General features: G+C 35.0%; 1 protein-coding gene across 1 annotated transcript; it reads left to right on the forward strand.

Moving 5' to 3' along the window:
* The first annotated feature begins 4,126 nt into the window (after nt 1-4,126).
* Nucleotides 4,127-14,708, forward strand: LOC133338857 (pre-mRNA-processing factor 39). The gene is made up of 8 exons (XM_061546973.1): nt 4,127-4,258; nt 4,565-4,683; nt 4,994-5,930; nt 6,010-6,236; nt 6,321-6,446; nt 11,015-11,289; nt 11,350-12,597; nt 14,423-14,708. The coding sequence occupies exons 1-8, from the start codon at nt 4,210-4,212 to the stop codon at nt 14,685-14,687; spliced, it is 3,246 nt and encodes a 1,081-aa protein (XP_061402957.1). The 5' UTR covers nt 4,127-4,209; the 3' UTR covers nt 14,688-14,708.
* Nucleotides 14,709-15,194: the final 486 nt, after the last annotated feature.

The following is a 15,194-nucleotide window of genomic DNA, read 5'->3' on the forward strand; positions in this document are numbered from 1 at the left end:
CTTTCTTCCTTGACAATTGTATCCTTCTTGGCATCTTCTTTGATAGCTTCCTTGGCTTCTTTTTCCTTCATATGTTTCATGTTTCGGGTAATTACTTCACGACTACTTGTGGATATTGAAATTAAAACAATATTCGGAAGTTATTATTGCATTAAATATTTTTGGCTTTCCCTTTAAATTATTATTAAGTTTTCAATTTAAATGGATTCATAGGTATTTAATTTTCATAGCTCATATTACATATGGTGGAACAGAATATCCTTCTATAAATCGTTCTGTTAGAACGCAATTTTAAATGTATTTGACATTTCTCGTTCAAGCCTTTTTGTCCTGGTTACCCAACATGCTCTTTCCTAAGCGCAAATAACTTAAACCAAATTAAATTAAATCCCACCAAGAATACAGAATTCAAAATTACAGCAAATTTACTTAAATTATGCGCTTAGGATCTTGAGTGGGTTAGGATCTTGGGTGTTATTTTAAAACAGAAAACGTTATCGTAAATATTCAAAATTATTGTAAATAACAAAAATCGAATCGATATCGTTCGATCTTTCGGTATTGGTGTTGAAGTCCAGCCTCTTTAATGGTATAGACGAATTTTCGAACCGAAATGACTATATTTTGGCATTACGAAGAGACTGTAATTTGGCTTTCCAGGATGTCGGTGGGTAAACAAATTCTTAACTGAACATTTCCAATATTATTTTATGTTACTTCATAGCCTCCGTATAAAGGTAATTTGTGTTGTTTTTTTTTTTCATTTTCAAGGACCTAGCCAAATTTTCAAACCTCTTAAGATTGATATTCAATTTTCGCCGCAATCGATTTAAGATATATTGAATGCGCACCTCATAATGGAGACTTTAAAAAGTTGGGAACTGAAATTTCAAATTTGTTCAAACTGACGCTAAAATTTCGAGCGTTAATCTTTGTTTAGTTACTATTTACAAAAATCCAAGTCCCTACAACGTTTTTTTAACTCTGTCTAAAATGTTGGAAGAATGTTTCGTAAAAGAAACATTTATTTAATTAAAAATACGACATCAATAAAAAATAAATACTCACCATTCTTCTTTAACTGCAACATCCTTTTCTTCTTCCTTTGATGACGACGATTTCAGTTTAGCTTTTTTCGTAGCTGCCTCTTTGAGTGGTGTTGCCGCTAAACGCAGTTTCTTATTGCTAACTACCGGTGGAGCTGGTACAACCACCGGTGGTTGTGTTATTTCAACATCAGCTTTCCGCTTACGATTCAATAATTTATTGGGAACTGGCGATGGCAGCACTGGTGGTTCCTCCTTCACCTCAACTTTTGGTTTGGGTTCAACAACTGGCTTCTTGACTATATTTTTAAGACCCAACAATTTGCGTGTCTGTTCATAAGTGGCATAACACATCTCACGGAACTCATAGAAATCGTTAACTTTGTCAACACACAATGTACACATGGTCTGTGGCATACGATCGTCCTTTGTTATCTGCAAAAAAACGTATGGATGGATAGTAATGCAGAAAATACAACAACACCAACAACAATAGCAAAATACACTCCCCATTCCACTCCCTTCGCTCGCTTGACTCTCTTTCTCTCTAATAACACATAACAACAAACTTCAATGTTGCTGCACAAATTGCAACAACAACATCCTCATCATCTTCATCGCATATTCCTCCCGCCCCCTGCTGCTACTACTACCTACCAGTAATCCAATAAGTACATTTATTTTCTGGGACATCTCCGGTTCGGCATCGACATCAACGCCTTCATCGTCCTTTGCATTCTCTGGCTTATCATCGGTCAATATGGGCACCATATCGGGATAATCCATACCACATAATCGGCAAATTTTATATAAATTTGCCTTTAGCTTCCGATCAATTTTAATAGCAAAACGTTCCATTGTAATTCCGTCTCATATACTCAAGAGCAGCAGCGAATATTTTTGTATGGAAACTGCTGGTGGTGGTGTCGTTGGAATAAAAATCGATGGATTTTATTGTTTAGACCATTTCATTGAAACAACAACATTGTGCCTCACAATTTGTTTTTGTTATTTTGTGTTAAATTTATTGTTTCTTTTTCATAGTTTTTGTCAATAAAGTGTATTTTGTAAATTTTTTTCTCTCCACAATAGACAAGCAACCCTAAATTTTTCATTGACAGTTTAAATGTAAATTGAGTACTCGCGTTGCCAACACTGGTCAATAATTTATTGGTGCGCATAACCATTTGCAGTAGACCAATTTAAATGGGCATGACTTTTAAGGCGCGTGAAACATATTTTGGGGTAAACACCATGGTACAATTATTCAAGGTTGGCTATAGCAACTAATAAATTACAATTACTTTATTTCCATAGCTGGCTTGTTGCAGAACGGTTGTTCCATAAGCCAAGCTTAAAACAGATTTCCAAGCCCGTCGGTCTTGTGCGCACCTCCTCCAATTGGAAAGACCATGTTCCGAGATGTTGTTTTCTACTTGGTCTTTCCATCTACCATCAGCTCACAAATTTCAAAACTGATGTGAGTAGGTTTATGTATGGCGGTACCAAGATATATAAAATCGTTAACTTCCTCGAAGCTGTAGTTTTCAAGTTCCACAGTTGGTCCGAGTCTACTGGACGTATTGCGCGTTGATACGATCAGCTTGATCTTCTCGCCATTTACTGCCAGACCCAGTTAAGGTCTAAACAGAATGTTCGCGTTGGGCGTTTTTTGTTATCGCGTTAACGCACGCAAAAAGTTACAATATATTTAACTCCGAAGCGCAGCGCACAACAACGTCGAGCGTTTGTGTTATCGTTTCCTTGTGGTTGTTGTATTTTCGATAACACATAACGCGACGGATGGCTCAACGCGAGCATTCTGCTTAGCCCTTTAACGCTCGCAATGTTCGACGCATTATATCGATTTCGTCGGCTTAGGGGGTTAGCATGTGTTGTTTTTGGTGTACAGAGTTCCATTTCTGTTCACGTTGTGCTACTTATCCTGCATATTCGTATTAAAGGGGGGGAACACATACGAGCATTCAGGCCTGGTCTGTTATGTTGGCTTTGTACGAAATGTCAATTTATAAAGGAAAATCAGAGTCAAAGTTGAATTTGAACGCCATTCTTCTTTATTCTTTTGCAATAAGCCAATTTGACATGCCAATCCTGAAGTCCTCTTATGTAATTTCTCCTTAATTTTGCAGGAATGCCGAAAGCAGACATGGCTTTAAATACCTCTGAACGGATAGGGCTGTCGAATCCGGTTTTAGAGTCCACGAATGGTGGACTGTCGATGTGTTTTTCGTGGGTCTTTTATAGGATTTGGCGCAGAGTGAAAATCTAGTCAATAGTGGATTTGCCAGGTCTAAAGCCGCATTGGAATGGTCCAATAATTGGCTTACACAGCACGCTGTACAGCACTTTATATGCAATGGGAAGAAGACTAATTCCTCTATAGTTGTCACATATCGTCTTGTCTCCTTTTTGTGCACGGGACACGGTATGTTGAGGTTCCAATCATTGGGCATACATTCCTCAACTGGCCGTATTACCCAAATACGTCGAATCCATATCTTCAAGCAAATAATACAAACCGCAAAACAAAATTGAAAATTTATTAAATTAATCCACATATTTTTAGTTTCCATTCGAAATTTCAAATTTCCTGAATGTTTTGTTTTTATTTTCAACAAAGGAAAAAAATTAAAAATACGTACTGTCAAAATTGAAATTTTGTACGTTCGACGTATTTCGGTAACATTCATATAAGTACATGTGTTCTACTTTTGTGGTGAAAAACGTCGAACGAGCTAGTTGAATTTTAGGTAAGGCTGTAAGAGGGAAACACATAAGAGGACTTTCAAGTTTGGCATGTTAAGTTGGCTTCTTTTATTGTAAAAGAATAAAGGAAAACGGCGTCCAAATTCAATATTGTCTCTGGTATTCCTTTATAAATTGAAGCCAACTTAACAGGGCAGACCTGAATCCTCGTATGTGTTTCTCCTAAATTGTAAAAAAATAGTAAATTCTTGCTGTACGGGAACAGACCAATATTGTATTCGAGTTGTTATTTAAAGTATTCGATTACCAAAACACCCAATAGATTTGAATGGTTGCCAATGACATTATTATTGCTCATCACTACTATTTAGTGTTGTCAAATAAAGTTTGACACAAATTGTCAAACACGCCGAGTCGATATTGATATTGCATAAAAATGGCGTCTGCTGAAGAAGGAAACGTTCTACAGGAAAATGAAAATTCTGGTAAGTTTGTATTCCTTTCCACCGAGAAACTGGTCCACAAGTTATCCAAAGAGATAATAGCTTGGGGTTGTGCAAAAATTCCTATGGAATTTTGTGGATGGAAAAAACCCATGACAGAATCTCAGCACGCACATACACACATGTATTGTGTGTGACACTGTGCCTTTGCTTTGTACAAACAACGTGAGATGATAGCTTTTTGTGTGTAACTACTGGAACTGTCTTAACGTATATATTGGACAACTATATATACATAGTGTTGTAATAATTGTATTTATTTTGCATTTTGTGGGTTTTTGTTTTAAGGACGTCGAACACGTTCTGGCAGACTTGCGTCCGCAACAACAACAGCCGCCGCAGCACATACACAATCACCTGCTCGTGCCACCAGACGTACAAGAAAATCTCAACGGGAACAAGAAGAGGTAAATGTAAAGTAATGATAACCCAACCGATATTATTGTTGGTTGGTAATTGATAAGAATCTTGAAAAAGTTTTAAATGATGAAAACTTTTGCATTTAGTTTCATGCATATGTGGCGTTGTTCCATATGCATATGAATAATGGATTTATACCTATTTTCTATTTTTCAATGAGAAATAGAAATGTATAAAGAAATTATGTGATTATTTGCAAGGGCCATCTGATCTGGCGTGTATGTTCTAGAAATACTCATATATTTTTTTAAATTGATTAACCACAACAAATGCATTTCTTTGTATTTGCTATTGTAGTTAACTGAATTACACGAAGAAGAACGTGTAGAGGATCCGCAACAACAACAAACCGAAGAACAGCAACAATCAAACTTCATTGCCGAGATGATGGCTGAGGCTGCTCAGGGTGTTGGAATACTTGATAGCGAACAGAGTCAGTCACAACTGCAACAGCAGCAACAAGTAACTGCAGCAAATGTTGAGGAAGAGACAAATTATGTTTCCGGTGAAGAAAATGCTATCATAATGTCCGATGTTAATCTAGATGAAAAATCCTCCTCATTTCCATTTGGCCCCGAAGGTGGCCAATCTGAAACCTCAGAAGATTTGGCTGATAACCAAGAAAACGATAAAGCCAATACCGATGACAATCAACAAAATGCCCAAGAAAATTCGCTTCTAGCCTCATTGGCCGGAGACAATGCCAACAGTTTACCATCGGTGGGTGGCGGTGATTCGGAAAAGGAAAACTTTGAAGCAAAGGTTCTCAATCACAATGACGTCCTTGATAATTGTGAAAAAATGGATTCAGAGGATTCTTTGTCCGAGCCGGCCATTGTTAGTGACATTCCCATGTCTGGTGGTGATATTAGTGATGCTACTATACAAAACACAGAAATAATATCGGAAGATGAACTTCCTCTGCCAACCAAACCGGAAATTAATGATGCCGAAGAAGTATCAGACGAAGAATTGCCAGCACCACAGCGGGCTGAATTGCCCCCGGATGCTGAGGTTATATCGGAAGACGAATTGCCGGCTGCTGCTGCCGATAAACGTAGTCCATCGCCCAGTGAAAGTTTGGCGAAAAAACGTAAGGCTCAGGAGGGCAGTGGTGAGAAAGAGGAAACTGATACAGCCACAATTAACAAAGATGAGCAATACAATCCCATGAGTCCAACTAGTGAAAGTAATGATTCGCCAGGACCCACAGAAAAGAAGGCAAAAATTGAGGGTAAGAGAAGAAATATTTGAATTATTGGCAAATCGTATCAAAAATATACAACTATTTTTATATTTTATTTTAGAAACAGAATCCAAGGACAAAGATAAGCATAGAGAAAAGGAACGCGACAAAGACAAGGACAGAAGTAGTTCCAGCAGCAGCAGTAAAGACAAAGAGAAAGATAAGGAACGGGAAACCGATAAAGAAAAAGAACGCAAAAAGTTACCCGACTTGGATAAATATTGGCGTGCTGTTAAAACTGATCCAGCAGATTTCACTGGTTGGACTTATCTATTACAATATGTAGACAATGAGGTATATCAAAATACAAAATATTCAAAAGTATCCACGTTCAATAATATATAAATACAATTTGTTTCTGTGTGTGTATATATATAGTCTGACGCCGAAGCAGCCAGAGAGGCCTATGATGCATTCTTGTCACACTATCCCTATTGCTATGGTTACTGGCGTAAATATGCCGACTATGAAAAACGAAAGGGTATCAAGGCGAACTGCAATGCGGTGAGTACATTACGATCACAATCAAATACAGTTTTTGAAATACGTTGTATTTTACATAATGGAATTTATTATATATTAATAAAAATAAAATATTCGTTAAATAAAAAACGAAAAAAAACCCAAAGAAAACATTCAACATAAACTTTCAACAACAGCAACAACAATACCAGAGAAGAGGAGGTGAACGGAATTTTATTTGTTAAATTTACTTGATTTTTTTCTGTTCGATTTTCGGTGAAAGAATGATGAACACACTTGTGTGAGCGCAAATATTATAACACCTGGGATGTTGGTGCTATTTTATGGGGATGACTGTGTTCGTTCGAGTGTTCGTTAATTTTGTCATTTATAAATTCATTTGTTCAATTTTGAATCTAATAGAACTACACGTTTTTAATTATTATTATTATTATTTTTTTTTTTCATTTTCAAAAAAGAAATTTCGTTATAATTTAAAATATTATTTTGTTCTCAAGTTCGTGCTAAATTAAAAAAGAAAAGAAAATACGTTTTATTTACATAAAAATGTTATAAAAAAATCAGGCGTAAGTACAAATGGAGTTTAAAGTGAAATTATGTATTGGCAAATTCTTATAATTTGCTGTTATCAAATAAGTTAGTTTATATTTCATATATTAAAAAAAATTATAATTATATGCATTTGTGCTGATTTCGCAGCTATAGACCAGTCTACTACTCAAAGACAATGTAATATGTATGTGTGTGTGCTTTGTGTTTGGATTTGAAAATAATACCAATGTTTTATAATATATCACAACATAATCTTAAAATAACACTAAAAATAAATTTGACTATATATGATTCATCGAGATAAGATACTATTTGGAAAAAATGGTTCGACGATTGCAAATTTTGAAATGACGATAAATAATGAAGCAGAATTTGTCTGTGTGGGCCCAGTGGAACAATCAACTATTTATAATGAAAAAATATGGTCGAATTGGTATATGCATGGAATCACTTTCTGAGTCGATTTATGCATATCCGTCCGTCCATGTATTTTTGTGAACAAAGTACAGGTCGCATTTATGATCCGATGTGGATGAAATTTCTCATAGGTCACTTATTTGGCCCTAGGTCGAGGAACCCTATTGAAATTGGGAAGAATCGGTTCAGATTTAGATATAGCTCCGAGATATATTATCGTCCGATTTAATGTAAATAGTCCACCAAAGTTCCTATATATCTTTCGATTTGTACGAAATTTGGCACAGCGTAATGAATTAGGTATAGAATGATGTGTACTAAGTTTCCTGAAAATCGGTTTAGATTTAGTTACATCTCCCATATATATTTTCGTCCGATTTAATGTAAATGGTCCACCAAAGTCCCTATATATCTTTCGATTTGTATGAAATTTGGCACAGTGTAATGAATTAGGTCTAGAATGATGTGTGTTAAGTTTCCTGAAAATCGGTTCAGATTTAGATATAGCTTCTATATCTGACCAAATGAAAATTTTAGTATCGGTTTCAGAATTCATTTTTTAAGGATCTAATTTCATTTTCACCCAGAGTGGTGAAGGGTATCATATAGTCGGCCCCGTCCGACTTTACTACTTTCCTTACTGGTTTTACCCTTATGACTGGGGATCCACGTCCGAACGAAAACATGTTTTCTTGTGGAATTGCTTCCAGAAGTGAAGAAGTTTTCCAACTTTTCGATAGCCCTTATACTTTTTAAATATTTTTTTCCAAGTCTTCGATTCGGATTTTTTAAATATGTATGTACAGTGAGTGTAATAAGTATTTTGCCTCAATAAAAATTTGAAAAAATTCCAATTTATACGCCTAAAGCCAGCAAACTAAAGATGTAAAATGAATTATGTATAATGGAGTACGTTTGTGAACATATTTAGATCGTATTTCTGCAAGAATCACAGCGAAAGACCTATTGGTCTCGAAGATATCGGCCGAAATATATAACAATTCAAAAATGTTTACAACAAAAAAGTATTTTGCATTTTATTATTATTTTAGAAAAAATTGTTACATAGAACACGTTTGGTCTTTTTGTGGTTACCATTGCGGGTAACGACATACTATAAGCGATTTGGCAACGATTCCAATAAACCACGGCATTTTTTCGCGAGTATTTTCTCACATTTACGTTCAATACATTCTGCAGCAACATTTCATTCAATATTTGGTAATTTCTCGTCCTAATCTCAAAATCAGAGCATTAAATATAGTCGTCGGGGCTTCAAAACATCCCAAATATGTTAAGAATAATAAAAAGGAGGTTTTACAAAATATATCGCGAGGACAGGACCTTAAAAACTATTAAAACCAAAATTCGACAAACAAATTATTTAAAAAAATATCGCGAAACCCCATATTTCTAACTACGAAAACTTTATGGTTCATTTTTACTGATCTAGGAACCAAAATATACGATGAAAATAGCGATAAGGAGGTCAGATTCAAATATATGGACGGTTTTCTGGCAATAGAAATACATCTTATTTCGAAAATAAATACATCGACCCGTTTATTCCCTACTGCATTTTATTCGCAACTGATGGTGTTAATCGGAGATAAAATATAGAATGCGTATTCGCCACCAGCAACCACAGTTTTTCAAAAGACAATAGGATTTGACGAATAATGATGTTTTCTCCCAACTTCATGTATTGGTTTTTATTACTATTGCTTTAGAACTGTTCATATCTTTGAATCTGACCCCCTTATTGGTATTTACATTGCATATATTGGTTCCTAAATCAATATTACTGGACCATACAAATTTCGAAGTCAAAAAATGTGGGTTTCGCGAATTTTTTTTTTAAATAATTTGTTTGTCGGATTTTGGTTTTTATAGTTTTTAAGGTTCTGTCCTCGCGTTATATTTTGCAAAACCTCTTCTTTATTATTCTAAACATATTTGGGATGTTTTGGAGCCGCAATGACTATGTTTAATACTCTCATCTTAAGATTAGGACGAGAAAATACCAAATATTAAATGAAATACTGATGGAGAATGTATTGAATGTAAATGTGAGAAAATACCCACGAAAAAATGACGAGATGTAATGGAATCGTGGTCAAATCGCTTATAGTATGTGGTTAACCGCAATTGTAACTATAAAAAGACCAAACGTGTTCAATGTAACAATTTTTTCTAAAATAATAATAAAAAGCAAAATACTTTTTTGTGATAAACATTTTTGGATTATTATATATTTCGGCCGATATCTTCGAGGCCAATAGGTCTTTCGCTGTGATTCTTGCAGAAATACGATCTAAATATGTCCACAAATGTACTCCAGCATACATAAGTCATTTTACATCTTTAGTTTGCTGGCTTCAGATGTATATATTGGAATTTTTTCAAATTTTTATTGAGGCAAAATACTTTTTACACTCACTGTATATTTTTTTCATGTCAAATTATTGGCGTGGACTTTTTAAAAATATTTTTTGTCAGATTTTAGGCGTAGATTTTTTAATTTTTTTTCACGTCACATTTTACGCTTGGATTTTTTACAAATATTTTTTTCAAGTCAGATTTTAGTCGTGGATTTTTTACAAATACTTTTTCAAGTCAGATCAAATTTTTGGCGTTTTCTTTTTAAAAATATTTTTTTCTTTCAAGACAAATTTTAGGCGTGAATTTTTACAAATATTTTTTCAAGTCAGATTTTAGGCCTCAAAGGCTTAATATTGGACATGTGGTGGCGTTCTGTCTGGCAGATTTGATCCATAATTCGCATATCGATCCTCCAAATTTTTTAATCGAAAGGTACCTCCTAACTTGCGGTATTTGTTAGCCCATGCTTTACAACTGTATTTAAGTATTTTCGTTTCTCAGTGGGTAAAATATCTCCTGACCAAAAATTAAAAAAAAAAAATAAATAAAAATTAAATCTTCGTACAAAATGTGACTGTGGCGTAACCCCATACAAAAATTCAGACCGGCCTAACTTTAAATTTTTTACATTTCCTGGTTCACTTCGTGCATTCCTTTTTTGTATCATAGTTTCGTGTTATATTAAGGGAAATCTATTGTTCCAATCATTCTCATATAAATATTAAACCTTGACAAACGAAAAACGTATACATTTTAAATAGAAAAAAAATATTAAAAAAAAACAATATCCTGAGTTTTTGGAATAAAATTCAAAATTTTCGTTGATATATTAAGATTAATGTGTCGATATTAAAATAATCCCCCTAATTAAATCCCGTCATCCAGCCCAGCTCTGATTTTCCTCAAATTATCCTTTCATTCCAATTTCCTTTCTTCTCTCATCTATACACACGAACGCACACACACACAAACAAACATTGCATATTGTCTGTAGTAGAATCACTCTACCACCCATCCTTAAAAAAACGAAAAGAAAACAAAAAATAAATAAGACAGTTGCAAAACAGTTAAGTATCCATGAAGTACATATCCCACTAAACATATATCAAAAATCTCTTTTTTTTTTCTTTCTGGTTTCTTTTCACACACACACACAAATCTTCCTTTGCCCCAATACAAAAATGTCCACCCCTCCTCCACCTTACAACAATTTAAATATCGAATCAAATAAAATTTAGGTATTTGAACGCGGTTTGGAGGCAATACCCTTGTCGGTGGATTTATGGATACATTATTTATCACATGTTAAGAGTACACATGCAGACGACGAGGCCTATATACGATCACAATTTGAACGTGCTATACAGGCCTGTGGCCTAGAATTTCGTTCCGATAAGCTATGGGATGCCTATTTGAAATGGGAAAATGAAGCGAAACGTTATAAACATATGGTTGGCATATATGACCGTTTATTGGCCATACCCACGCAAGGGTATAGCGGACATTTCGATAAGTAAGTAGAAAAACTCTCAAATTTAAATATCAACAATAATTGTTTTTTCCTTTTTTTTAGTTTCCAAGATTTAATAATACAACACTCCCTTACAAGTACCATTAAACCTGAAGAAATCGTAAAAATTCGCACAGAATTACGTGAAGCTTCATCAAAATCTTCGTCCAAATCAAAATCTCGTCGTGGTAGTTCAAAAGATAAAGACCACGAGTCGGCATCCCGAGACAAAGACACTAAAGATGAACCATCAACGACTAAAGATACAGAAAATAGTTCGGTGGAACCCATGGCTGTGGATGCTGCAACCAGCAGCGGCGACACTGTCACCGAAGAAAAGAAATCATCTGAAGATCTCAGTGATTTGTCCACCTTAACTGAGGAGGAAATTTCCTCAATAAAAGATAAAGTCATATCGATAAGACGTAAATTACACAAAAGTACCGTGGCTGCGGTCACGTCCCGCTGGACCTTTGAAGAAGGCATTAAAAGACCCTATTTCCATGTTAAGCCCTTGGAAAGGTGTCAATTGAAAAACTGGAAAGAGTATCTAGATTTTGAAATTGAAAAAGGTGATCGTAAACGGATATTGGTTTTATTTGAACGTTGTCTGATTGCCTGTGCTTTATACGATGAATTTTGGCTGAAAATGATACGCTACTTGGAGACGATATTACACGAACCGGGTATACCGGCCATATTAAGTGATGTCTTTCGACGGGCATGTGAAATTCATCATCCCGACAAACCTAGCCTCCATCTGATGTGGTCTGCCTTCGAAGAATGTCAATCGAATTTCGATAAAGCTGCCGAAATTCTAGTGAATTTGGAAAGCCGGGTACCCAACCTATTGCAGGTGGCCTATAGGCGTATTAATATAGAACGTCGTCGCGGTGATAATGAAAAATGCAAAACCCTATATGAACACTATATTGCAACGGCGAAAAATAAAAATATTGCCGGTAGTTTGGCTATAAAATATGCCAGATTTTTAAATAAAATCTGTCATGATTTAGAGGCGGGATTGAAGGTCCTACGCCAAGCGCTGGAAAAAGATAATGCCAATACACGAGTGGCCTTACAAATGATCGATTTGGCATTGCAACGACCGGTCGTGGATGAAGATGAAGTTGTCCTGATAATGGATAAATTTATGGCACGTGAAAATATCGAGCCCGAACAGAAGGTTCTGTTTGCCCAGCGTAAAGTTGAATTTTTGGAAGATTTTGGGAGTACGGCGAAGGGTTTGCAGGAAGCTCAGCGTGCGTTACAGCTGGCTTTGAATAAAGCCAATGAAGCTAAAAAGAAACGGTAAGTAAAATATAAAAATATATTCCCGAATTAAAATTTCGAAAATTGTAACTCGAGACACATTTATTTGACTAATCAGAGCAAGGCAAATGTTGCCAGAAGGTTCCACGTATATCTAACTCTACAACAAAAATCAGCTTTGAAAAAAGGGACTCTGGAGTCAAAAAAATGTGGAACTTCGATCCTTAAGTACTTATCAAATACTAATTGAATAAGTGGAGATGGATAATTTTTTCCCAAATAGCACGACCCATGTAAAATTAAAGTTCTCACCCCACGTTGGGCTCCAAAAATGAAATATAGGTACAGTTGATATGCTGCTATGACAGTGTTATCGAAGTCGAATACAAATCGATACAACGCAAGCCAAATAAAATGTAGTTTGACACCCTTTAATAAAAATATATTCTCGTTACCAATTTTGGGCGCCATAATCATAAACATTTGAGTTCGTGTCCCACGATGAGCGCTATAATGTTAAATGTAGGCCGAGCTTTATAGTACAAATATTTATGTAATAGCTCAGTCGGTTGGCCACGACCTATTTAACGCTTAAGTTCATGCCACACGTTGGGCGCCATAAAATTAAATATAGACCGAGCTGTTACTCTGTAATGTCAATGTTCCGGGAATTGAATAAAGACCAATATAACATGAACCATTTTAAAATTCTCTCCCCACGTTGGGCGACAAAAATAAAATAGAGGCACAGTTAATATGTTGGTTTACGGTTGGTCACTGCTTGTTTTAACCTTGTGTTCGTTCCCTACGTTGGGCGCCATCAATTAAATATAGGCCGTGTATGTTAGACCGAGTTATATTGGTTCATTGATAATTTTTCTGAAATCGAATGAATGTCCTTTTAAAATTTGGATTCGTGTACAACGTTGGGCGCCATAATCATATGTGTAGAACTAGTTGAGGTTTCCGTAAATTTTAATTTTTTTTTTTGAAACCAACAATGAAAAACCCTTAATGAAATCCCGATCTTGGCTTTGTGGCTGGGTTCCCATTCGTAAAAATAAAATGAAAAAAAAATAAATAAATGTAGTGTCAGTTCAGAATTGATGCTTAAGGAATTATCATTTGTCGTTAATTCCAAAACATCCCACTTTTTTCCGTTGGGCGTCATAATCACGAGTAAAGTATAAGTGAAGATTTCCGAAAAATTTTGTTGAAACCAACAAAGAAAAACCGTTTCTGGAATCGATCATTGCCTTGTAACGTCTAGGTTTTTCCCTCAAGAAAACTACTATTTTTTTTGTAGAGCCCAACGTTGGGCGCCATAATTACGAGTTAAGGTCAAGTGAAGATTTCCGTAAAATTTTGTTGAAACCAAAAAGTGAAAAACCGTGTATAGGGGTTTCTGGAACAGATCTTGGCCTTGTGGAAACTAGGTTCCCATAAAAAAAAAAAAAATTAAAAAATTTAGGGCCAGTTCAGAATTGACGCTTAAGAAATTTGCCTTTGTCCTTAAGTCCAAAGCATCCCACTTTTTATCATTTTCCCCCAAGAAAACTACTTTTTCTCGTTGAGCCCAACATTGGGCGCCATAATCACACAAGTGAACATTTTCTTTGAAACCAAAAATTTAAACCCGAATGTAGGGGTTAGTTAAGAATTGATCCTTAAGGTAATTCCTTCCTCAGTCACGAAGTCCCAAAAAACCCCACTTTTTAATTTTTCTCCCATGAAAACTGCTAGTTAATTTTTCGAAAGCGACAATTGCTTGTTCCGCTCGCTTTTCTCTTTTATAAAAACTTATTTTTATAAATTACTTAATCTACTCCTCTATAATTTTTCTGTTTCTCTTTTTTTATTGCAGCGAATCAAGTCCAAGTCGAAAATCAGCGGGTCATAAAGATGCCTCAGCAGCATCCAGTTCAGCACAGTCAGGTTATAATAATGGTTCCTCGGGAGCATCGGGTAATTATTATGGCTCTAATAGTTCAGCAGCATATTATGGCCAGCAAAATAGCGGTTCATATCCCCAACAACAATCATCGTATGACAGTTACTATAATCATTGGCAGTACAATACCGGCTACAGCGGTTATGGTCAATGGAGTGGCTATACCAATTATTATTGAAAACAAAATCTAATTTTAGAATACGAATAAGAAATAGAACAGAAAACAAAAAAAAACCAACCATCAGCAGTAGTTTACTCTATACGATAATTATTAAATAATTATGACCTTTCTTTTTTCATTGTCTTTTATTAGTCTTATTTCTTATTTTTTTAAATAATTAACCTCAAAATATACATATAATGGGATACAATGAATGTTGATGTATCCGCCCCTCACAACAGAGAAATATACCAACAACTTAATATATATATATATATTTAAATTTTCTATATATACATATAAAAAATAATGACACACTATTTCATCTTTTCTATTTACACACTATCTATTAACTATAATTTTTTGCCACCTATTATATATATTGTTTATAAATATTTTCCCCTCATGCACTATCGACGTTAATATGTTTCCCTTTTGATTTATTTGACACAATCTTTATTCTTATTTTATAATCGTAAGTTTTTATTCGTTGTTCAAATATAAAACAAACATAAAAGAAACGAA

Source organism: Musca vetustissima, unplaced genomic scaffold (genome assembly GCF_032173495.1).
Source record: "Musca vetustissima isolate MV318-11 ecotype Yass unplaced genomic scaffold, APGP_CSIRO_Mvet_v1 utg22193, whole genome shotgun sequence".
Taxonomy (NCBI): Eukaryota; Metazoa; Arthropoda; class Insecta; order Diptera; family Muscidae; genus Musca; species Musca vetustissima.